This window comes from Belonocnema kinseyi, chromosome 6 (genome assembly GCF_010883055.1).
Source record: "Belonocnema kinseyi isolate 2016_QV_RU_SX_M_011 chromosome 6, B_treatae_v1, whole genome shotgun sequence".
In the NCBI taxonomy this organism is placed as follows: domain Eukaryota; kingdom Metazoa; phylum Arthropoda; class Insecta; order Hymenoptera; family Cynipidae; genus Belonocnema; species Belonocnema kinseyi.
In genome coordinates, this window is record NC_046662.1 from 71,929,278 (window position 1) to 71,955,134 (window position 25,857).

The 25,857-nt window shown below is 27.1% G+C and overlaps 1 protein-coding gene across 4 annotated transcripts in view; it reads right to left on the reverse strand.

Moving 5' to 3' along the window:
• Positions 1-25,857, reverse strand: part of LOC117174219 (palmitoyltransferase ZDHHC5) — a 43,262-nt gene that overhangs the window by 8,372 nt on the left and 9,033 nt on the right. For 2 of the 4 annotated variants that reach the window (XR_004467276.1, XM_033363090.1), the window contains exons 3-9: positions 25,545-25,702; positions 25,062-25,234; positions 23,010-23,204; positions 20,092-20,236; positions 15,843-16,057; positions 11,745-11,933; positions 2,480-2,939 (exon numbers count right to left, since the gene is read on the reverse strand). Coding sequence is in view for 1 of the 4 variants with exons in the window: in XM_033363090.1 (XP_033218981.1) it covers positions 2,480-2,939; positions 11,745-11,933; positions 15,843-16,057; positions 20,092-20,236; positions 23,010-23,204; positions 25,062-25,234; positions 25,545-25,702 (1,535 nt within the window). In the remaining 3 variants the exon portion in view is untranslated. The remainder of the gene's footprint in view (positions 1-2,479; positions 2,940-11,744; positions 11,934-15,842; positions 16,058-20,091; positions 20,237-23,009; positions 23,205-25,061; positions 25,235-25,544; positions 25,703-25,857) is intronic. The other 2 variants (XR_004467278.1, XR_004467277.1) reach the window with 2 other exon arrangements.

Here is a 25,857-nt window from a genome sequence, read left to right on the forward strand (position 1 = left end):
AAATAAGATCTTGACTTTTTAAAATGATTTTTTTAACTTTTCAGATAATAACAAAATATACTTAAGATTCAAGTAAAAAAATTTAATGATTTTTCTTTTTAAAAAATAATTTCAAAAGAATATTTAACCAGATTTTAAAACAATTTTTGATGTATAAATCATAGCATTGAAAATTATAGCGCTGCTTTTTTAGCCTTCGCTCTGTACAATTGATGAAACTTAGAATTTTTTTATTTTGCAAATTACCGACATTTATTTTAAATTTGGAAAATTATTAATTATTTTTTTACAGAAATCAAACAGGTATTTGAAATATTCTTAAAATTTTCTATATGAATCATATTACGAATGTAATTTACTGAGAACTATAAAGTGAAAGAAAAGATGAAAATATTTGAAAAAACTAAGAATTTCTAGCATTATTCTAACAGAGTATTATTATAACTAATATATTGCCTAAACAATTGTTTGTTAACTTGATTTAATGTTTAAAAATTAGTGATTTTTGGTAACTACTTTATTGAAAATTGAACTACTTTTTGAAACGAATTTTCAAGAAAATACATGAATTGCTGCAAATATTTCTAGAAATAATATACGTTTGATAATATTTGGTTAAATATAACAATTTATATTTTCATAAACAAATTAGATGAATAAATTAGAAATTTTAGAAAATCAAGTACAACGAATTCGTTCCTTCCATTCAAATAGCTTGAGATTAAGTTGAATGTCACAGTTAATCACACATGATTATAAAATTGTATTAATAAACATTTTTATGAAAAATGTATAATAGTTAAAGATTAATTATAAAATATTCCAGGAATTTTCACAGAGTAAATCTTGACAAGCATTGCTAAAATTAATTCTCATTTTAATTTAGAAACCGAATTTTTTCTATGTGTGACTGGCCACAAATTTGTATTTGTTTATAAAATATTTGGTTACAAACACTATTTACAATAATGGTTATTCTTAACTTTTTAATTATTTTTGTGATTAAATGTAATTCTTACATTAATATGCACATAGAATCCGCCAAGTTGTACAATATTTTGAATTTCAAAGTCATAATGTTAATGAATTTTAAACTGAAAACGTTAAAAAAGTGAATAATTTGTAAGATAGTAACATTCAACAATTTTTAAATTAGTACCGTGTAAATTTTATAAATTTCAAATTCTGTATATGTGGACCTCAATTTTTTTAGAATCTTTAAATGGTAAAATAATTTTATTTTAAATTAAAAGCATTAATAGTTCCATCAATTTAAATTTATAGAAAATGTTCCCAGGTGAATTATTGCAGATTGATACATCAAAAATTGCATTCAAATTTCACTTTTAAAACTTAAAAAATGGTAAAATTTGAGAAGTTTTCAATTTCCAGTTTAAAAGTCTTCAAAACATAATAAATTTAAATTCTAAGCCTTCCAAATTAGAGTAATATATAGACGTTCTGTATAAGAGCATTGCGAATACATGAGAATGTTAATTACAATGGATACTAATTTCAAGATCTCAAGCATACCCGCCTCTAATCCGACGCGAGATATACTAGGCAGAGGCCAGTGAGGGGTAGCAATGGTGGGGGTACACTTAAGCAGGTATCGATGCGAGTCAGGCTTAGTCTTGGCGCCAAGGGGGTACCCGCTATCTTTTTAATTTAGATGGACTGTGACAAGTTTTTTTTATGTATTTTGGCCCACTGAACACGAATATCAAGGGAGGCTGTCCGTCCGAGTGGTCAAAAAAAGTTATGAACAAATGATTGTTTGTACAATTAAAAAAGCATTTTTTGCGTATGAAATAAATTTCATCGTATTTTTTGAGCCATTTAAAGAGGAAAAGTACTCTACTGATTACTCCCGATAGGATTGATACTTTCCAATTCTGCTTGCAGATATCGAAAGTTCAAATTAAGATCTATAATCTACAGTAACTCGCTACTCCAAAAAATTACGTCGCGCATGTTTTTTCCGGCTCGGGAAAGCAGCGTTTGGCGGCTCGCGAGCCAGCGCTGCTGCTTGTGGCGGTAGGTCTGTGGCCGACTTTAGGTGCTTAATTCAATTCCAATAAACTAGCTCGCGAGCCACCAAACGCTACTTTTCTGAGCGAAATAATTTTTTGGAGTAGCGAGTTACTGTAGTTTGTAGATCTTAATTTGAATTTTCGATATCTGCAAGCAGAATGAGAAAACATCAATCCTATCGAGAGTAATTGAAATTCGAAAATGGCAAAAATCGCTGTTTTCGAAAGTTTGACATTTTTTTCATACGAAAAAAATGCTTTTTTGATCGTTTAAACAATTATTTGTTTATAAATTTTTTTGACCACACGGACGGACAGCCCCCCTCGATATTCGTGTTCAGCGGGTCAAAACAAATTAAAAACACTTGTCACAGTTCATCTAAATTAAAAAGGTAGCGGGTACCCCCTTGGCGCCTAGACTAGCTCTGAACTAAAATCTAGCTTACCTGGGGAGATTGGTGCGGATGCTGTGGAGGGAAGACTGGTACCCCGCCTCTCATCGCGGGATGATAAGCAGGTCGAGGCGCATTGGCAAACTGTTGCGTGGGGCTCGTTGGATTCGACCTGAAATAATCGTAAGGTGGAGGACGTTGAGAGGGCGAAGGCTGTGTCCCGGGCGCGGGATAGCTGCCTGGGGAATTGTCCTTCCACATGTAGACACCTCGCTGAGGAGAACCGGCAAGTTCTCGGATGTTGTCGACGGTGTTGTTGGTGCGGGAGTAGGGATGCTCGTTACTGCCCTGCTGGCGAACAAGTTCGCTCTCTGAGAGGAAACGCCTCTGAGGGCTGTAGTTGTTGCTGTGAGTGCAGGCAGCGTTGCACTGCTGGACGTCGTAGTAGGCTGGAGCGTCGTTCACGCCGATAAAGTCAGGCCGACGGACCTGCGTCGGGGTTCCTGGATTTGATCTGCAACAGGGCGTGGGTCAGATTTGAGAGTTCAGGGTGTTGCGTTCAAGCGAAAGAGACCAAACCCCACAATGCGCGGTACAGTGAATAACCAATGCAGGTATGCGGGTGCTGATGCTGAGCATTGCTTGCGATACAATTACTCTGGCGGTTGGTACATACATACAGGAAAGAGATAGGAAGAAAGAGAGAAATAGAGTAGCGCGGCATTCCTGGTGAAAGAGTAGCGTCTATCGAAGAAACGTAAAAAGAATGGCAAGAATCTAAGAGACTGAATTTGATAATGGAGATGTGATCATTGTTTTGAAACACTGTCTTCCAATTATGGAACTTTTCAAATGCTCAAGTCCAGGGCTGCTAGAAACAATTGATTTATAAACTTCACAATCGCAACAAATTCTACTGGTCGCAGACTAATTTCTCAACAATTTATTGTACAATTATTTAACAATCAGGGTATGTTTCTAAATATATTTTAAACACTTGTAGTGACAACAGTTCAACAAATTACTCAAGACTTTCGTGAAATAAGAAAAAAATTTTCAACAAAATAGTAACATTTTCATCCAAAGTTTTTTTTTCATCCTCGATTACAAAATTATTTTTTTTTAACAAAGTGTAATGGTTGATATTATTCACCAAAAAATATTTTAATTTTCAACCAAAACAGACGATTTATCAAACAGAAAATTTCAAAAAAACAGTGGAACTAGCAACAACAAAAACCAAGGATAGGAATTTTTAACTAAAATGAATCTTGAAAAAATGAATTTTACACCCAAAGGATTAACTTTCTACCAAAAATAAAATTTTTCAACAAAATACATATATTTGCAACTAAAATAACGCAGTTTTCAACCAAAAATAGAATAGTTCGATTTTTAGGTATAAAAATAAATTTTCAATGAAATAGTCACATTTTCCACCAAAAATATTTCAACCAAGAAGATTAAATTTCTATGAAAAAAAAAACATGTTTAGCAAAATACAAGAATTCTTAACCAAATTTTCAATCAAAAGATGAATTTTCAATAAAAAAGAATTATTTTCTAAATTTTTTTTACAAAATACAGAAATTTTAAACCAAATAGTTGAATAGTTAACAGATAAAGATCAATTTTCCACCAAACTTGGAATACTTAAATTTTAAGTTAAAAACATTAGTTAAAAAAATTATTTTCCAACAGATAATTTATTTTCAAATTTTAAATAAAAAAGATTAACTTTCTAAAAAAAATAATGTTTAAAAAAATACAGGGAATTTAAACCAAATAGTTGAATTTTTAACTAAAGAAAATCAATTTTCAATCAAACATGGAATAGACGAAATGTCAGTTTAAAAAAATGATTTAAAATAGTAATATTAATTTTTAACAAAATAGTGCAATTTTTAACAACAAAAACATACATTTTCAACTAAAACACTGAATCTTCGACCAAAAAATGAATTTTAAATCAAAAATAAAATAGTTAAATAATGTTTAAAACAAAATAGTTTTCATATTTTTATTTTTTGTTTAAAAGAACGAATGCATCGCTGGATTATATATAATATTTAAAAAAAAAATTTTTAAATATCTTTACAGTGCTTGACTGCGATCCCTGGACTTTTGAATATATATTGAATTTTAAACAATGTACTAATATTACTATATAATTTTTAAAAATTCAAGAATTGTAAGCATATTATTCTTGTCAGATAAAAATGAATTCGTACCAATTCGTCGATTTAAAACTCGCCATAAAGTACTCAAATAATTATTAATACTTTGAAATGTTAGCGACTAAAAGAATTCCAGAGATTTTTTCGAAATTCCATAACTTTTCCAGGACTTCTAGCAACCATCTAAGTTATATAAAACAAAATTAAAGTAAGAAATCAATACATCTCTCTTTATCCATCCGCCATCAATTTTCCTAGACATGTGCAAACACTTTTTGAGCAAGATCACTAAATTTAAAATTCAAATTTCTTTGTTACAATATAAAATTGGAAGCGTTAAAAAAATCCGTATTCGGTTCGATCACTGAAAAAGATAAAAAACGCTAGTCGCCCGTGATCAAAACGAATAAGGATCAAAATAGTTAACCCAAAACCAGGGTGGCCCCTTTAAACGAAGAAAAATTCCAATGAGTTACGAAAATATAAATCCAAGATATAATTTTCAATGCTTTAAATTGAAAAATAAATCAACAAATTTGTAAATATTCAAAATTATATAAATTTAAGCAATTGTAAGTTAGAAACATTAAAAAATGAATGAATACAGATTTTTTTTCTAAAATGAACACCTCTTAAATTAGAAGCTAAATTATTTATTAGTTGTTACAAATTAGTCATTCTTACATTAAATTATAAACCAAAATTTCTTTCAAAATCTTCTACATGTTGTTTTACATTTTTTGGAATCTTCTCCGATTTTTACTTATTTTTTCAATTTTTTAAAAACTGCTAAATATTTTTTAAATTATTTGAATTTTTTGTAACATTTTTTTATAAGCCTTGAAAAATTTAAAAAATTGCTTTAAAATCTTGCAGATACTTTTTGGAAAATTCTGGAAATCTTTCTGAATATTTCCTTGAAATTAATTTTTCCAAATAAAAAATCATTTTCAATTTTCCATATGAATCTTAATAAAATTTATTTTTTTGAAATTTATCAAAAAGCTTAAATTTTTTTTATTTTTTTTGTTCAGAGTAATAAAAAATACACATTACTTTGTTAACAATTTTTAGAAATATTTTCAAGTTTTTAATCAAGTTTGAGTCTTTTCAAGACTTCTAAATATGTCTTAAAATTACTCGAATTTAAAAAAATTCATAATTTTTAAATTGCTAATTATACATAAAAAGTCAAAAATTCCACTTATAAGTTTGAAAAAAAAAGAAATCAAAATAGTAAAGTTCAAAGTTTAAATTTAGTTATCTGAAATTTTATCGATTCAAGGCTTTCTATTTCAAATTAATTATTTTAAAATATTTGTGTGTTTAATTATAAATCCATTAGTTTGAAATAATTTTTAAATTCAAAATATGTGGTTTAAAATGTTTCAATCGGACGTTTATATTTATGTAACTACTAGCTTTTCGAATTGAAACCATTCCATTTGTAACGTTAAATTATGTAAATTGTTTAATTTTGAATAGATTAAAAATAGCCTGTAAAATTATTACTTAATTAAAAAAATGTAATCAATTTGTATTTACAGATGATCGACTTAGAATGGTTTTTATGCAAAATTATCCATTTCAATTGCTTTTAATTTATGTTTCGTTAAGTCCTCAAAATTTTATTTTTAAATTCTATCAATTGAAAATGTACTTACGAATTGTAAACTGAATGATTTCATAATAGAAAAAGTTAACAAACTTATTTTAAATTTCATTAAATCATGTGATATGAAAATTTTGATATTTCCAGTGTTTAAATAGAATTTTCTTTTAGACAATTTTTATATTATTTAATTTTTAACCGATTAAAAATAGTATTCAAAAATCAATTATTGTTCAAATTAAAATTTAAAAAATTTTTAAATGAAGAACAAAAATGGAAAATTTTTACAGTAAACGACTAGATTTTCGCACTGTAAACTGAATGATTTCTTAATTCAAAAAGTTAACAATTAAACTTATTTAAAAATTTCATTATATTATGTGATATGAAATTCGTGATTTTTCAAGTTATTAGATAGATTTTTCTTCTAGCCAATTTTTAAATTATTTAATTTTGAACCGATTAAAAATAGTCTTCTAAAATCAATTATAGCTCAGTTTTAAAAATCATGAATTAATTTATGATTACATTTGATCAACCTAAAATGTTTTCCATCAAAAATTTTAAATCACACACGCCTTTAATTTGTAGATGGTTAAGTCTACAAAACTGCATTTTAAAATTCTTTCAATTGAAAATGTATGTTAAAAGTTAAAGAACATAAACGGCAAAATTTGTAAAGTAAAAGAATTTATATTTCCGCACAGGAAACTGAAAGATTTATTGATCGAAAAAGTTAAGAATTGACCTTTTTTCAATTTCGTAATATCATTTGATATGAAATTTGTGATATTTCAAGTGTTTAAATAGATTTTTACCAAAAAATTTGTAAATTCCTGGTCCAGCGGCGACCCTACAAAGTGTTTCCACAGTTAGACTATGAGTGAATGATTTTTACAATAGATGGTTATTATTTTTATGCAAGAAAGCGTACAATTGTAAACTACAGAACGTCCTCGTAGGATGAAGTTCGTGTTTACCTGCAGTAGGTCGCAACATGTTGGCAGAAAGCAGCTCCTTGCAGTTACCACCCCCTGCAGTGGGACACAAACTTATCTATATACCACATATCTTTTTATATTTACGTGCAATCATCTATTCTGCTAGATTGTCGGGCTACAACGCGTAACTTTCTTTTTACGATTTCTTTCTGTCTTGGTTAATTGAACAATGTACATTGTACATTTTAGATGATATAAAAGGACAGTTTCAGAAAGAAATGGAACAATTGAGAACACGAAAAGAGGTGTCGAGTATAAAATTAAGGTAATAAAGGTTCCAATTAGGATCTTAGGGTGACACAAATTAACCCTTCAAAGGGCACGCAATTTATAACTTCTAACTCCCATGAAATTTCAAACTAGATCAGATTAGATCAATTCAATTTCAAATTAGGCCGAGAGGTTTAGCTCAGGGCGTTTAATAATTTTCGTTGTTGTATTTGTTACAATATTTCGGAGATTACCGGCGAATTCTCAAAAACTGACAAGAAGTTTTATTAAATGCAGCATTTTTCGAACGAGAGTAGCTCTTTTAATTTATACCAAACATTTTTTAACTTTGAAAATAGCAAAATGGCGGAAATTTTTCTAAAATGTTTGAAACTTGATTTTCTCAAAAACTACACGTTTTAAAACTTGTATTTTTTAAATAAATAGTTGGCGAAATATACACATATCTCGCGAGTTTCGTTCTCGGTAAAAAAAAGCTTCGCATTAAAGAAAATTATTCTGGAAAAATCGAATTTTTTGCGTTTTTCTCGGAAACTACGAAAGGTACATGAAATATCCAGATAAAAGTTAAAACATCTAGAAAAGCTCGAAAAAAAATATATCTCAGGAAAACCAACCTTTCTATTATTTCCAATATTTAAAAAAAATATATCTACTCTCGTTCGGAAAATACTGCATTTCGAGAAAACTGTCTGCTCATTCTTGGAGAATTCGCAGGTAATCTTCAATTGATTGTGAAAACATTGTTTTGAATAAACTATGAAATACGGGTTCCTTTATTTTCAGCGTAGAATGATTTATCCAAATACTAAATCATTCTAACATTATGAATCAGAATTTTCTTGAAATTTTGCCTGATTTGAAATGGAATTGATTATTAATAGACTAATTTAATTCACAAAAATCCAAGTTAGAATAAAAATAATGAAGGTGTCGATTTACCGGATGTTTGCAAATTCTCGGTTCTTGTTTATTATTTATTAAACTTTTTTTGAAAGCGCAAGTGTTTCAAAATAATTTCGAAGGTTTATTCAATTAAGCAATACGGATTAGGATTCAGAATTGAAAAAAGTGTGATTAATGTTATTTTCTCGTATTGTAAGAAAATGGAAAGTGGAAAAAAAGAAGATTCTTTCATTTTTAATTTCAACCATTTAGAATATAGAATTCGAAATCTTAAAAAAGTGCCATTTCAAATTATAAGTTTTAGAATTTGAAAACAAGAGAATGAAATTGAACACATTAGATTCCCTGTCTGAAGGTCAAAATTATAATTCTTTATTAAAATTGCCTGTTATAAAGTAAATATGATAATTCTTCACGAAATTTTCTGTTCTGAAGGGATACGAAAATTAAAATTAAAATTCTTTACGAAACTCCCTTTTCCAAACTTAAAATTAACATTATTTTCGGAAATTCGCCGTGCCAACTGTCAAAATTATATTTCTTTATTGAAATTCTCTGTTCTAAACTTAAAATTATAATTTTTTACGAAATTCCCTGTCCTAAGTCAGGATAATTGTAATTCATTATGTGGATTTTCTGCATATTTCTCTGATTTATGCCCTGTCCCAACTCAGAATTATAAATCTTTTAAAAACTTCGTTGTCTCAAAGTCTAAATAATAATTCTTTACTGAAATTGCCTATTCCAACTATGTACATTCAAAAGAAAAATCTCAGTCACTTGAACAAATTTCTGGTAATTTTCCGATTAATAAAATTCTCGGTCTTTTATAGTTTTCTCGATATCTGGGTCAAGTAGGCAGCCTGAAAATGTGAAAAATTGAAATTCAATTTTCGTTTTGCTGATATGCAAAGAAAATTACGAGTTTCACCTAAAATCATAGGTATTTCCCGTTCTTTTCACCACAGAATAAAATCCTCACTACCAGGTTTTCGGTACAATCGACACCCAGACATTTTTTTTTAATGAATAAAAAATGCTTCCTATTGGGAATGGTGGTGTACCATTTCGCCACCTGGTGCCAAAAACTGGAACTAGCATGAGTAGGTACAATTTTAAAGATGTACATTAATTTGGACATAAAAGTGTTTTTACGATTGTTTTGTGAAGTATAAAACTATGATTGAATACTAAAAAGAAATCTTCATAAAAAATAAATAGTTCTAGATAGAATTTCCATCTTATACAGTGTAATAATACATTTTTGTCAAATAGCTTTAAAATAAACAAAAAAAAAAAAAAACAAACAATTATTTCATTATTTCATGTAAGTTTAAAGGAATTTAAGTTTAAGTAAACTTTAATTCATGTATGTAGCGAAAAATTGTATCCAGATTATGCGAAGTATATGAATAATAGACAGTTTAGAGTGGCCGTCTTAATCCAAGAAAAAAATACCCGGTTTTTTCCCGGGTCGCAAACATTTGTTATGGTCAATGCAATTTAAAAAATCGAGCTCAGAAGATAACAATTTTTCTATTTGAATTAATAAAAACTGAGCTGCAAATGAAAACACTCAAAGCGAAACTCTTGAATTTCAAACTTTTAAAATTGAAGTTTAAAAGTTTTTTAATTCAATAATTTTGTATTTAAATCTGATTCAAATGCTCAATAATTTACACGTATGAAATGGAAGCTACTAACACTTTTAAACTGAACAATTTTTAATTAAGTGCAGTTAATCAGCCAAATTAACAATTGAATAAATTATAGAGTTCAAAGATTCAGATTCAGTTCTAAAAATATAAATCCATTTTATCATTTTCAATTATCTAAAGTCTACATTGAAGAATCAATCAATGAATTAAAAAAGTTTTAAATTATACAATTTAAAGCAATTTTAAGCCAGAAACATTAAAAATGGAATGATTACATTTTTTTATAAACTGAACACTTCTTAAATTATAAGTTAAATTGTTTATATTTTAAATGGTTAAAAATCCTTAAAATGCTTCCAAATTTTATTTGAAAATCTTAAAATTTAAAATTCTGTCAAATTAAACAAATATCCTTAAAATCTTCCACAACATTAATTTTCATAGGAAATCTTTTTTAATTTTCTGAAGCCATTCAAGATTCTTAAAAATCTTTTACATGTTTTGTACGAAATCTGCCAAAATTTATATTTTGTTTAAAAATATGCCGTGGGCTATTTACACCGAAATTTTGTATTTCCTTGAATTTATTTATAGAATAATATATGTTTAATTGGTATTTATACACCAAGTTCAACAATTTGACTCATACATTAAGTTTTTTTTAATAGAACAATTAAAATCTGACCATCAAAATTTATTTTTTAATATTTTACTATAATTACTGATTTTAAATAAAGAGTCAGATATTTATAAATATTAAGTAATTCTTATTTTTCGTAATTAAAAATTTCAAATTGAATGGTTTAAAAATTTAATATTTTAGTCTCAAACAATACGTTAAATTTAATAAAAGCTTTTAATTATGCATATCTTATTTAAAGGTTATTTTATAATTGAAAACAGTTTATAAAGTTTCATTCAGGCGTTTAAATTTAACTAATAAGACTTTCCAATTGAAATATTTTAAATAATTTTCAACGTTAGAAACTGGAACTGATTTCAAATTGTCTTGTAAAATTAATTATTATTCAGTTTTTAAATCTTAAAGGACAATTAAATTTTATAAATCATTATTAAATGGAAATGCGCACTTGAAGCTGAATGATATCATAATAAACATTTTTATGCGCAAATTAAAATGCATCTTTAAAATCGTACCTATTCTTTCTAGTTCGGATTTTTTTCATCAGGTGGCGCATCGCAGTTTAACCATTCCCCATAGAAATATAAGAATTTTTATTCACAGGGAGCTTAAAGTATACACAATCAATAAATTCCAATTTCAGGTTGAATTTTTAGTTTCTTACAAGGAGAACATCTTTACAATATCCAGCGAAAGCGATGTGCAAAAATAGTTGAAAGTGAAAGATACGTGTAAATAACAAAGAATTATCGCTTTTCTGCTCTTACTTATAAAATACCATGCCCTGTAAAGGGTTTACAAAGAATGAAGATCGTTAATCTTTTTCACAACGTGCTCGTGAGATACAATGTTAATATCCTAGAGCGGCACTTTAATATTACAATGTGGATCGCGAAACATGCAAAGCTAATATGTCACATTAAAATTAATCGCATTGATGCAGCAAGATTCTGATAATTAGTAACACTTTTCAATTCAATGGTGAATTAGTTTCAGCTGTTGGGTTTTATTAGTTAAGAAGATAGTGCGCAGGGACATCGAAAATTGCACAATATTGCAACAGGTGAGAAATCAATAATGCGAAAAAATACCTGCGAATTGGACTGGAAATGGCAAGAGGGGTGGGTACACCAATGGCTTTGATTCGTTGCTGCATCGTTGGACTTGCACCTCCTTGACCCTGACCTCTTTGTGGACCTGTTGCAGGCGAGCCACTACCTTCAGGTGACAAAGGATCGGGCGTATGACTGCGAGATCCGTTCATTCCTCTGTAAAGATCGCTTTTTATACAAAGCCATTCAAAACAAAAGAAAATTATAATTTCGGAACAAAACTCAACAATTGGCATGGATGATTTTGATGATGTGTCATAATTTTAAATGCTAGAACATAATATACACTTTTTTTATAGAAAAAACTCGTTTCATTTTTCAGCATTTTCTTACAGATTTTACAGAAAATCTGATATGGTTTGAAAACTGTGTAAACGATTAACAGAAGTTTCTTTATTATGCTGAGAAATTTCCAATAAATTCAATATGAATGACACCATTTTTTGTCATTTCTTTATAATTCTTTTAAATTAGCAGATTATTTTTCTTATATATATATATAAGATATATTTCGATATATTTTAAAAATATTTAACATATATATTAAAGGTATTTACGGCTGAACATTCATCAAGGTTTCATTAAATTCTACTATTTGAATGTGATTAGAATTTTCTACAAGATTGCATTTATCACCGTTTCTATTTTATTTTTATATCAACATTTTATTTTTAAAGTTCAAGAGTAGGACAATTTTTTAATTTTTTATTTATAGGAAAATTAACCTCTTAGGTTAAAAATTAATTTCTTATGTTGAATATTAGTTTTTTAAACTTAGAAATTAATTCATTTAACTGAAAATGTTACTATTCCATTTTTGTCGAAAATTTATTTTTTCTGATAGACATTTAATCTTCTTGGTGGAAAATTTAACTATTCATTGAAAATTCGTCTATTTTGTTGCAAATTTGTTGTTTTTTTTGTAGGAAATTATTCTTTTGGTTTGAAAATTCAAATATTTGGTTAAAAATTCATATTTTTGGTTAAGATTCATCATTTTTGTTAAAAATTCATTTCTTGAATTAAAAATTGAATTTTTTTGTGTAAACTCACTTTTTTTTTATTGAAAACTAATTAATTTAACTGAAAACTGCAAACTAAACTATTATACCAAATGATGAATCTTATAATAGACGAATAGGTGAACTTTAAACAAAAAAAGTGAATTTCTAGCAAAAGTGTTTACATTTTAACCAAAAAGATGATTTTTCAAACAAGAATAATTTTTTTATAAAAAACGACGATTTTTTAACATAATAGTTGAGTTTCCAACTAAGAAGGAAAATTTTCTACCTAATAGTGGAACTTTGAACTAAAAAAGATTAGTTTTTAACAAAAAATTGAATAGTTTAATTTTCAGTTAGAAAAATTAATTTACCACACCAAAAAAATGTCAACCAAAGTGAGGAATTTTTCAACTAAACTGATGAATATTACAATGGATGAATAGATGAATTTTAAACCAAAAAGGTGAATTTTTAACTAAAGTGTTTACATTTCAACCAAGTAGTTTTATCTTAAAATAAAAAGATCAATCTTCAACTAAAATTATGAATATTTAACTGGAATGTTCAACAAAAAATGGAAGTTTAATTTTCAGTAAAAAAAAAATTAACACAAAAAAATGTCAATCAGTGCAGAATTTTGAACTAAAATGATGAATCTTATAATATACGAATAAATGAATTTTCACGGTCAATGAAATTAAAAATATGGAACACTTAAGCTAAACAATTTTCCACTTCAGGTAATAAAAACTGAGCAGCAAACGAAAGCACTCATAGTGGAACTGTAAAATTGTGAACTTTTAAAATTGAAATGAAAAAGTTATTAATTAAAAAAATGTGTACACAAATGCTCAATAATTTACGCGTTTAAAATTGAAGGTACTAATATTTTTCAATAAAAGAATAAATAAATAATAAATAATAAATCCACGTTGTCATTTTCAATGCTCTGAATTAAAAAATCAATCAATGAACTTTAATCTTGAGAAATCTAGAAGTTGTTTTAAATTTGCTTTAAAATTTAATTTTTTTTTGAAATTTTTTCAGAACTTCTAAATATCTGTCAAAATGAATTGAATTTTTTCTACAATTTACAGAAAATCCTGTATTTAAACAAAATTTTCAAAAAAGATTCTAGAAGATTTTATGAAAACTTTCTAAAATTTTCATGATAATTTTTAACCTTTTTTAAATTTCTAAATATCTCTTAAAATTACTCAAATTTTTTGTACAAATGTTATTTTGTAAATTATACATCAAAATTTTAAAATTTCACTCACAAATGAAGCATTTTTCAAATACAACAATTAAAATTGTAACGTCCAAAGTTTAAAGTCTCTTCGACATTTTAACGAATCCAGGTTTTCTATGTCAAACAATTCAGTTAAAGATTCTTTACTTTTAAGTATTTGGTAACAATTTACTTGTCTTAAATAAAAATTTAAATATTGCTAAATATTCAATAATTAACATTTTTTCTTCATTAAAAAATTCAAATTGAATGGGTTAAAAATTAATATTTTAGACTGAAACAATATTTTTAATTTAATAAAATTCTTTAATTAAGAATATATTATTATGATTCACATTTGTTCAATGACTAAGACTCTCAAATTGTAACCGTTTAAGTTTTAACGTTAAAATCTGAATATTCTTAAATTTTGAACTGGTTTAAAGTCGTTTTGTCAACTCGTTTTTGTTCACTTTTTAATACTTAAAGTACAGATAAATTAAAAAAATGTATTTATTTATTAAATAAAAATGCTTTTTATCCAAAATTGTCAACATTAAAGGCTTTTATTTTTAATTTGTTCAAGTCTTTAAGAAAGCATTTAAAAATTCTTCAAAATTAAAAATGTAAGCTTAGAAATAAAAAATTTAAATAGAGAATTTTTAAAGTAAAAAAATTTTGAATCGCGCATTGTAAGCTAAATAATAGCATAATTGAGAAACATAATAATTCAACTAATTATTTAAAAACTGTTTAAATTGAACGTGGACAGATTTTTCTTCTACAAATTTCTAAAATTCCCAGTAAAAAAAACAACACTGTCATTTCTCGGTTTTTCCCGGCCTCAAAAAATTCCCGGTCGGTTACAAAAACTAATTTGAAATGAACCTGATAAATTTTCGACTAAAAGAATAAATCTTCAATTTAAATAGTTGAGTTATAAACCAAAAAGATTAATTTTAAATTTAAATGAATCTTCAACTGGTATATTTGAATTTGCTACAAAAAATCCTACTTTCACCCAAGAAGACAAAATATAAAAAATACATGAATTTTCAACTAAAAAAGATAAATTGACAACAAAAAAGGAATTTTTTTATTTTTTAGTTTAAAAAAAATGTATCTTTAACTGACTAAAATGATGGAATATTCAAATGGAATAGATGAATTTTCAAACAAAAAGATTAACTCTCAACAAAATAGTAACAGTTCCAATTGGAATAGGTAAATTTCTATTAAAAAGTTAATTTTCGGTCAAAGAAGAGTAGAATTTTAAATTAAAATGACGAATCTCCACACAAAAAATGAGTTTTTAACAAAAGAGTTTAACTTCCAACCATGTAGTCAAATTTTCATTAAAAAAATGAATTCAAAAGAAAAATTTAATAGTTCATATTTAAAAAAAATACGACTTTTCAACATTAGTTGAATTTTCAACTAATTGTAAGAATTTTGCTACATAGAAGATTAATTTTTATCAAACAGGAACGAATTTTCAACAAAGTAAATAAACTGTCAACCAGATACTTAAATTTTCAACTAAAAATGATCATTTTGGAACAAAAAATAGAAGAGTTAAATTTACAATTTAAAAACTAAATTTCAAACAAGAAAAAAAACGAATTTTCAATTATACTTTTACAAATGAAGAATCATTGTTATGCAATTTTATATTACCACTTTAAAAAAACCAAGCACGCTCTCGAAAAAATTCCCTGACTTAAAAAAAAACTGACATTTCCAGGTTTTTGCAGACATATAAAAATTCTCTGACAATTTCAGGTTTTTCAGGTTTTGCGACCAAATGAAATGATAATAAATTGAGAAAAATGGGCTTACCTCGGCCTGGGATGTGGACTGCCTCTAGGATAATGAACAGGATGTCGATGCTGCGCAGGCAGAGGATGTCGCGGAGAGTCGTTATTTTCCATAGATGGCAGGAAAAAGTTACTTTTAGAACCATGTCTTTGCAACGGAGGAGTTGGTTCACAATCTGCTGATTGTGAAGCCGTCGGTTCCATATCCGTATCTGATCCATCGCGACCAGGTGATAGCTACAATATAAATAAATTCAAAAACCTTTTCTCCAAGTTTCCATGCAACTCACTAAAATCAATTTAGAATTATTAATAATTAGGACCTTGGGATCGAAGAAGTCAAGGAAACAAGGATACAAGGAAGAGGGAAGTCAAAAGTAATACTTCTTTTCCCACTGGGCAGCTGGATAACTGGTGAAAGGAATCACGTCCCTAGACGTAGTCTAAATAAAAATCAAATTTCAATAAATCTTCAACAACAACAAAAAAGATATTTAAATGATAATATCTAAACTAGAGTAGCAAAACTAAGAGCTCTGCGCATGCTTGAATGGATAAGCGTGAGCCTAAGATTTTGGAAATAAATCAAACGTGGTATAATTTCTTCCGTAAAAGATTGCTCAACAAGTATATGATGCCACGTTAAAAGGGAAATAAAAATTACGCGCTTTAGGTTAATTTTAAGAGGTGACACGAGTGAATTATTGGTAAATGAAAATGCAAATTGATGTTGTGAAATTTTCTGTTATTCACGTAAGGGGCCATCGATAAATTACGCAACAGCTTTTTTTGGGAGAAAAAAGAGGGTTCGAGAAAATGTTAAGCTGAGTTAAATAGGGGAGAAATTCATTGATCGAAAATTGTAGGATAATGTTAAAGTTCAATATTATTACAATAAAAGATTGCCATAACGTTACAAAGAAATTTTTTTTAGTATTTTTAAATTACTACATTATTTATCAAAAACACCTTTAGCTTTGGTCATATAATTTATACATTTGACGACTGTTTAGATTAAATAATTAAATAATTGCAGATATGCCGTAGTAATTAAAATACTATCACATGTTACGAGTGCGCCACACGCACTTATAGCATGTTTCTTGTTTTGATTGACTAATTATGAAATTAAGATACATGCTTAAATTTAAAATAAAATAAAACAAAATTAAGTACGATAAAGTTGAAATAAATAAATATTAAAATAGCTACATCCAATTTCATACAATCGCTATTTTTATTTTTATTTCCAATTTAATTTTTATTTTAAATAGCTCTCAGGGACCTGTATTCATACAGATTACATTAATTTAAATGTAACATTTTATCCCAGCCGGAATTAAAAGAAAATACATAAATTAATAAGTTAATTTAGGATTTTATATCGTAATAAGATATTCTTAAACCAAGATTCTTTGATTCAAAGAAATTTTCTTTGCATCAAAGGAAAATATTCATTGGCTCGCGCAGAAAGAAAATTTTTGTTGATTCCAAGAAATGGTTTTGGATTCCAAAGAAAATTTTTCTTTAATTTAAAACAATTTTTTTTATTTTGAAGTTATTTTTTGTTCAATGAGAAAAATTAGTTACAGGAACGGTTTCTTTAATTTAAAATCAATACTTTTCTCAATTATTCATTCAGAATATATTTACAATTGAAGATTTCTCAATTGGTAATGTGTATAATTTAGGAATATGTAATTTTAAAACTTTTTTTTTGTAAAATTTCTATTTTGAATAATAAAAAAAATCTTTAATTTTTACGCCTCGCAATTTAAAATTGTTTAATTTTGAAGATTTACTATTGGGATTTGAAGTCTTGGGTACGCCACTGTCGCGAACTCGTGAAACCAGGTAGAATTTTTAAGTTGCATTTTGAAGTAGACTGAAAAATATTTTTACCATCGTTTTTACTATTTTAAAACAATAAGAGAACACAACAAACAAAGATGTATCTAAAACTACGTGTTAGATATAGAATTTCCATCGTATTCAGTGAAAAACCACATTTCCTGTTAAAACTGTTTTTGTCCAGAAAATAATTATTTTACTCTGTCATATAAGTTTCATACGCCATAAACAAAAATGAATTTTAGTTAATGCATATAGTAAAATATTTGGTTCAAAATAGGCAAAAAATTTGAATTATAGATGAACAGAAATAAAATACGAATTCTAATATAACTGGTTATAATTTTGTAGATAGTAAACATTTCATGTATAAATGAATAAAAATTAATTTTAAGTTCACTTTTATGTTAAGGTAAGTTAATTGAAACTTATAATGTGTTGAAAGGTATAACATACTAAAATAATTTTTTTTTTTTCAAAAAATGTTTTAATCTTAAAACCTCATTTTTCGCTGCTCACGATAAAAATTACACATCTGACACTTACTTTTAAATAAATCTTAATTGTTTTCATTCACTTTTTATTTTAAACTATGCGAAATATTAAAAAAATGGTTTTTAAGCACAAATTAAAATGCATCTTAAAAAGCCTACCTGGTTTCCCGAGTTCACATTTTGGATGCATTGAAAAAATAGATGGCGTATTGCAGCGAAGCGGATCCCGATTGATTACTCTTTAATTGAAAAAATGTATAAATTAAAATTCTTAATTCCGGATGATTTTGAAGATCAACAGTCAAGAGTTTTTAAGTCTAAATCTTCCAAATTGAACAAATTTTAAATGGATACTTTTTAATTGCAAATTTAGAAAATTAAAAACTTCAATTTTTAAGATTTGTCAAAGTTCTAAAATTTTAAAGAGTGAAAATGAAAAATTCTAGAATTTCGAAAATATCGAATTGAAAATTAATCAATTTTCAAGATTTATATTACATTGTTAGAGATTTAAAATGAAAGATTCATTACTTTAGAATAATAGCTTAAAATTATGTAATTTTGAACTTTTATCTCTAGTTCAATTTTGAAGATTTACAATGGAAAATTCTTCGCATTTATAGATGTATAAATCAAAATTCTTATATTCCGATGATTTTGAAGACCAAAACTCCAAATTTTTCCATGATAAATCCTACAAATTGGAAAAATTTCGAATGTAAATCATAAGAATTACAGAATTTTTAAGTACAAAACATAAACTTGTATACTTTTTAAATGCAATTCTCAAAATTTAAAACTTCAATTTTGAAGATTTACCAATCAAATTTCTACAATTTCAAAAGGTCAGAATTAAAAATTTTAGAAATTTCAAAACATAGAATTGAAAATTATTTAATTTTTAAGATTTATATTGCAATTTTAGAAAGTTGTAATATAAAATTCTTCCATTTTTAAGATTTAAAATTGAACATTCATTAATTAGAATGTTAATAATTTAAAATTATGTAATTTTAAACTTTCATTTACAATATCTAGTTTAATTTTTAAGATTTATATTGGAAAATTCTCAAGTTTTGGACGATTCTTAAGACCAAAAATCACGAGTTTTCAATTATAAATCTTCCAAATTGAAGAAATTTCAAACGCAAATCATCAGAATTACACAATTTTCAATTGTAAAGCTTAAATCTTGCATAACTTTTATCAATGATAAAAAATGATGTAATTTTTAACTCTTTTTTGGAATATAATTCAATTTTGAAAATTTAAAATAGAAAATACTTCAATATTTAAAGTTTTGAAGATTTAAAATTGAACTTTATTCAAATGTATAAATTTGTAATTCAATATGCTTCAATTGTGAATAGTCAAAATGTAGCGTTAACGGTTTTTTTTTAATTTTCATAATTTTTTACATACATACATAACAAATTTTACCCTATATATAAAAAAAGGAATAATCATTCAGGTGTCTCGGGTAGTAGGTAACTAAATTGAATCTAATAAAAAATGGCTGAAAATATTTGGAAAAAATAACGCAATATAGGCAGGGAGATGGTGGTTCAAACCACTTTGTTACTTGTTACATGAGAGAGGGAAGCTGTAAAAAATTAGGAACAAATATGTTACGTAATTTACGGACATCCCATAACTCATATTTATCCTTTGAGGCACGCTTCACGTGACTGTCGCGGGATTCTAAATTTAGAATTTACAATGCAATAAACTTTTAAAGTGCAATAAACTCCACGTTTGCTCTTTCCAAAGGGTGAACGTAATACATACTGAAACCTGGAACCGAGAGATTCGGCAGTGTTTTTAGAACTCTGTTAACATCGTGCATTAAAAGAAAGCGCCACGCCATCGTCGACGCTGTAGCTATATGAGAATAAAAAAAAATGGAGCTACTGCGCTAGCTCTTACCTTATTGTAAGCATTTGAACTGGCATTTCTAACACCATTGCTGCTATCCATGTAGGTTTTTACCTGGTTCTCAGTGGCGATGATAGAGATGTCAGACGTGCAAGCGCCCCGTCGTTTTCCTGAATACTTTTCAGGTTTAATTAAACTGAAAAGAAGGAATCATCAGTTCAATTTCAATCAACAGCGATTCTTAAAAATAAAGTTCAACGTCTTTTCCAGTTTTTTGATGCTTTTTAGAGAAAGTCGAACCATAAATAAACAAATCTAGGGTAACCGCCAAACTTCAGTTTCAAAATTCCCAGACATTTCCCTGAAGAATTTTTCAGTCTACTTGTTCATTAACATTTAAAATCCGAAATTATGATCTTGCAACATTCTTATTAAAGCATTTTTTATAAATGTAATTAAATCATTTTAAATGTGTTAATTTTTACTTTATTACTATCAGGGCTGCTACATTCTTACTTAGTTGAAAAAGAGTCTAAAATTGCTCATGCGGATTAATAATGTGCAATTTATCGGGATTTCACGAGAATTTAACAAATTGATAAATTCAAAAGACCACAAAAGAATTTGTTTTTTTTAGTTCCACTGATTTCAGTACAATTGGAGATGTAAAGTTTTAAAAACTTCAGAATTAATTAAACAACCCCCCCCCCCCCAATAAAAATAATCCATTGAAATGAGTAGAATTAAGCGAAAAGTATGTGAAATCTGATACTTCCTAAAATCCTGAAAAATGTATTAAAATTCCTTAAGAGCTTTTAGGAAACCTTAAAGTTACTGAAATCCTCAAAAAGGTTAGAAAAACATTTGGAACCTTTAACATACTTAAACCCTTACAGATACCAGGAAATAGGGTTTAAATCCCCTAGAATCATGCAAGTCCTCAGAAATCACTTTAGACGTTTCAAAGCACTTGAAAATAATTTAGAATCTTTAAAATCCTTTGAAATACCTTCAGATTATTAAAATCTATGAAAAAATCCGTGAAATCTTTTAAAATTCCCCACAATATTTCCAATTATTTAACATCTTCTGAAATCCCTTGAAACTTTTTTAAGTTCTTGAATATACATTAGAATTTTTTAAAATACCCTAATATATTTTCAATCCTTTGAAATCTCATCAAATTACTGAAATAAGCTAAAAATTCCTTGGAATCTTTTAAAATACATTAAAATATTTCAAACCCTCAAAAATCTTATAAAATCCCTTACAATTTTGAAAAGGCTTTTTTAAAACCTTATAGATCCTGTAAAATCCTTCTATAACATTCGACACACTAGAAGACCCACTTAAAGCTCTTGAAAATTCCTTATATTTTTAAAAAATACGCTAAAATATTTCTTGAAATCATTCTAAATATCCTAAAATCTTTCGAATCTTTGGAAGTACTTTGAAAAATTTGAAGATCTTTGAAATCCTAGGAAATCCCTCAATTCTTGTTAACAAATTCTTTAAATTTCGTTAAAATATTATAAAATCCTGCGAAATTAAATGAAATCTGAAGATCCTTCTAAAATCTCTTAAAATTGAAATCCTCAGAAATATTGTGAAAGCCCTGGGAATATTTTTCAATATCTTAAGATCTTATTGGCGAGATAAAATCATTCATATCTTCTGAAATTCTTAAAAACCCCATTAAAATCCCCTTCAATTATTATTGAAGACTAATAAAATTCTTTGGAATATTTTAAACCCTGTTCAATGTTTGTAAATGTAAAATCTTTTGAAACCCCCTGAAATTTGTTGAAGCTGTTGAAAATTTCTTAGAATTTTCAAAAATACACAAAATATCTTTAAAATTGTTTGAAATCTCTTCAAATTTTTTAAATTTATTGAAAATTCCTTGAAATGTTTTTTAATTATTTTAAAATCTTTCATATATTTGGAAATACCTTAAAATATTTGAAAATCTTTGAACTCCTATAAAATCACACAATTTTTGTAAATAAATTATTTGAAGTCCATTAAAATATTTAAAAATTCCACGAAATCTGATACATTGCCTGATATCCTGAGGAACTTATTAAAATTCCTTAAGAAAGCTCTTAAGGAATTTTAATCCTACAAAATCCCACAATTTTGGTGAATAAATTATTTGAAGTCCATTAAAATATTTAAAAATTCCACGAAATCTGAGACATTTCTTGATATCCTGGGGAACTTATTAAAATTCCTTAAGAGCTTTTAAAATCCCGTAATATCATTGAAATCATAAAAAATCTCCTGAAATCTTTAAAAATATCCTGAAATTGTATAGATATTATTAGATCGTATCGTATCTTCCGAAGTTCTTGTACATTTTTTAAAACCCTATTCAAAATTTTGTTAATTTCCTTAAAATCATCAAAACCCTCAGAAATTCCTAAAGAATGTGTAATCTCTTGCTTTAAAATACACGAAAACATTTCCAATCTTTTGAAATCTCTTAGATTTATTGAAATCTTCCAATTATTGAAACTTTAAAAATACAATACAATGTTTCAAAAGAATTCTAAAAAATTCAGAAATAAGTATACGCTCTAATTCAATCTTAAAAAACTGACTAAAATGTTATTTGACAAAAAAAAAAAGAAGCTGAAAGTGCCTGTGGCAACCCTGATTATTCTGGAAAGTTGCTTAAAGTGCCTCTTATAGAACTTCCCTGTTTTTTGCAATTTTCTTTTTAAAATCCCTCATTTTTTCCCCGACTAAATAAACTTTCTGACTTTGCCTGTCTCGCAGGTTTTGTCTGAGTTGCAGCAGCCACCCTCAAATTGTCAATTTTTTCAAACATAAATCGTATCCGAGCTAGAATGCGTCATACCCACTGACTGTCAAACTGAGAAAAAAAGGTTTAAAATTTTCATCAAATACAACTTTTTCCGAGAAGATGTGACAATAAAGAGAAAAAGATTGTAATTTTTAAGTACCTTGGAAACTGCGGTCCAAATTGCGTGTAACAGCAATTGTGAAAGCATCCACGGGAGAAAGGATTGTAGCCTGTGTTGAATTTTCCTGTCACTTGTTCGTTCGTTGTACGCCCTCTGAACACGAGCACTACGTGAAACCCGGTTAAACCGAATATCGGAATTACCAGCAATGCCACCACGCCCATGAGTACCATTCTGTTTAGCGAGTTAAGGAATACAAGTCGAGGCAAAAAATAAGAACCAATAGTGAGAAATAAAGTGACTGGAAAGTAAAAATTGTGACTAATGACAACACAGTGTCTGAGAATTATACTCTTGGAAAATTTCTTTTGTCCATACTAGAATTATATTTCTTATTCAAAATTTTGTATTCCAAATCAGAATGATAATTTTTTTCGAAAATTCTCTGTTCCAAGTTAAAAACGTAATTATTTTGGAAAATTTCTTCTTCCAAAAATAGAATTGCAATTCTTTTAGAAAATTCCCTGAACCAACTCAACATTATCGCTCTCTTCAAAAATTCCGCATTCAAAGTCAGAATTATAATAATTAGAGAGCGGATTAGAGCTTGTCGGATTGAAAGCGTTTGAAATTTAAGAAAAATATATGAAATGATTTTGAATGTAAAACGTTTCAAATTAACATATCTTAGACTTTCGAAATTATAGAAATCTAAATTTCTGTTAAATTAAAAAATTATGATTTAACGTAAAAAATCATAGAATAAACTTTTTTTTTAAATCAAAAAATAAATTCACCTTTGTTATCGCCATTCGAAACGGTGCAGTTTTCGAGTTTAAACCAAAAATTGAATTATTCTAAAAAAACGTTCAAAATGAAAAGTAATTAAAAATGGGAAATATTAAAAATAAAAAAATGAATACACTAAAAACTTGAAAATTAAACAAATCACACTTTTCATATTAAAGGATTTGTAATTAAACAATTAACTTGAATTAAATGCCTCCAGAATAAATTTAAAAAAAAAACAATTTTTCTATTGAGTTAAAACTACGATTAAAATTGAAATAGATGAATTTCAAAAAGTATAACTGAAAACTTCAAAATTGTTAATTTACAAATAATTTAAATTCACTTGAAGTAATTATTACGAATTTATTTTGTTTGATTTAATGAAAATTTAGATTTTTAGAATGCCAGAAGCTTTTATATTGAAATATTCAATTTAGTTTTTAATTTCAAGTTGTCAAATTTCAATCTATTCGAATTTAAATATATTATAATTTTTTAATTTTTCACTTTTAAATTATTTTATTTTGAATGCAGTTAATTAGAAATAATAGAATTTTTATTCGTCTAAATCAAAAGTGATCTATGTTGAAAATTCTAATCGAAAATAGTCCATTTTTAGCGTTTTGAAATTGTCCTATTTTGAAATTTTAATTTGAAATCAGGCAATTTCGAGATTCTTGAATTTAAAATAAAATTGTACAATTGTGAATGTTTTGAATTAAAAATGAGACCATTTCAGTTTCTTCCTAATGAAATTTTCTAAATTAAAAAATTTTTGGTTGAAGGTTTCGAACTTTGAGAAAGCTTCTGTTTAATTTTTTTCAATTTAAAATTATCCAATTTTAAACGCTTTTATTCATAAGTGACACAAGTTCAATTCCGTTTCATTCCATTCAAAATATCATCCTTTTGACAAAATTTTACCTGCCTAGAATATTTCGAATTGGAACGTTTTCAATCTAAAATCATTTCATGTATTTTTCTTAAATTTAAAACGCTTTCAATATCTCTACTAATAATTATATTCGAAAATTAGGATCAAACTCAGAATTATAGTTTTAATATGCTTATTTTAAAACGTAAATCTTTCTCGCTTTGATTAAAATCAAATATATATTTCAAATTAAAAAAACAAAACAAAAACTAATTCACCAGCTCGAGCGTCATTCCTCCAACAGACTGGTTTTAAGTAATTTAATTTAAATTTCTATATCTCATTAAAATAATTCTTGGTATAAAAAAAGTCTAAAAAAAGAATAATATAGGACCTATTGTCTTTCGAAGTTGAATAAAGGATACGCTACTATAGTCTGAACTTCTCCGAGATGCTGTTTGTGTAACAGCACGAAGTAGAGGCAAAGTCCAAATATACTGAGCATGTGTGAACTTAGCGAGAGAAGAAAAAAGAAGAAAAATCTGTAGTTTCTCCTGCCAATGCAATTGTTTAGCCATGGACAATGGTGGTCGAATGTCTGAAATAGAAATGAAAACATGAAAAATCGACGATAAACAAAATACCTTCACCAAAATCATCAATTAGACTTCAAGAGATAAGATTAGAAACCGAAAATTCTATGTAACTGAATGTTTCTGAATTGATAAATATCTCTCGGAGATAAATTATTGCGATTAGGAATATGAGGCCGGAATTATTTTATTTTGTTAGCTATGATTCACGGTTAGGTATCTATTGTATGATAAAAGGCGAATTGTAGATTATAAATCGATAGCCTTGTATGGAAAATCAATTCAATTAATTCTGTATTTAACAAGTGTTTTTACCTCGATACAGTGATTGCAAACACTGCAGTGTGAACATCTTGGTGGTCTGTAGAATTTACAGGTGACGCACCATTTCATCCGAACTGTAATTCCATTTATTTCGACATTTTTATACAGTGGTGCCCTAAAGTCATCTTCTCGATCTTCGTCTGGAGGAGCTTGAAAATAAAAAATAAAATTTTAGAGAATATTCCGTTTTAAAATAGACAATCTTATCAAGTACCTTATTTACTTAGTATAAAATCCTATCAAGAAAAAGTGATGTTCCCAAATATCTCAAAAAATCGAACACATTGTTGTCGAAAACATGAAA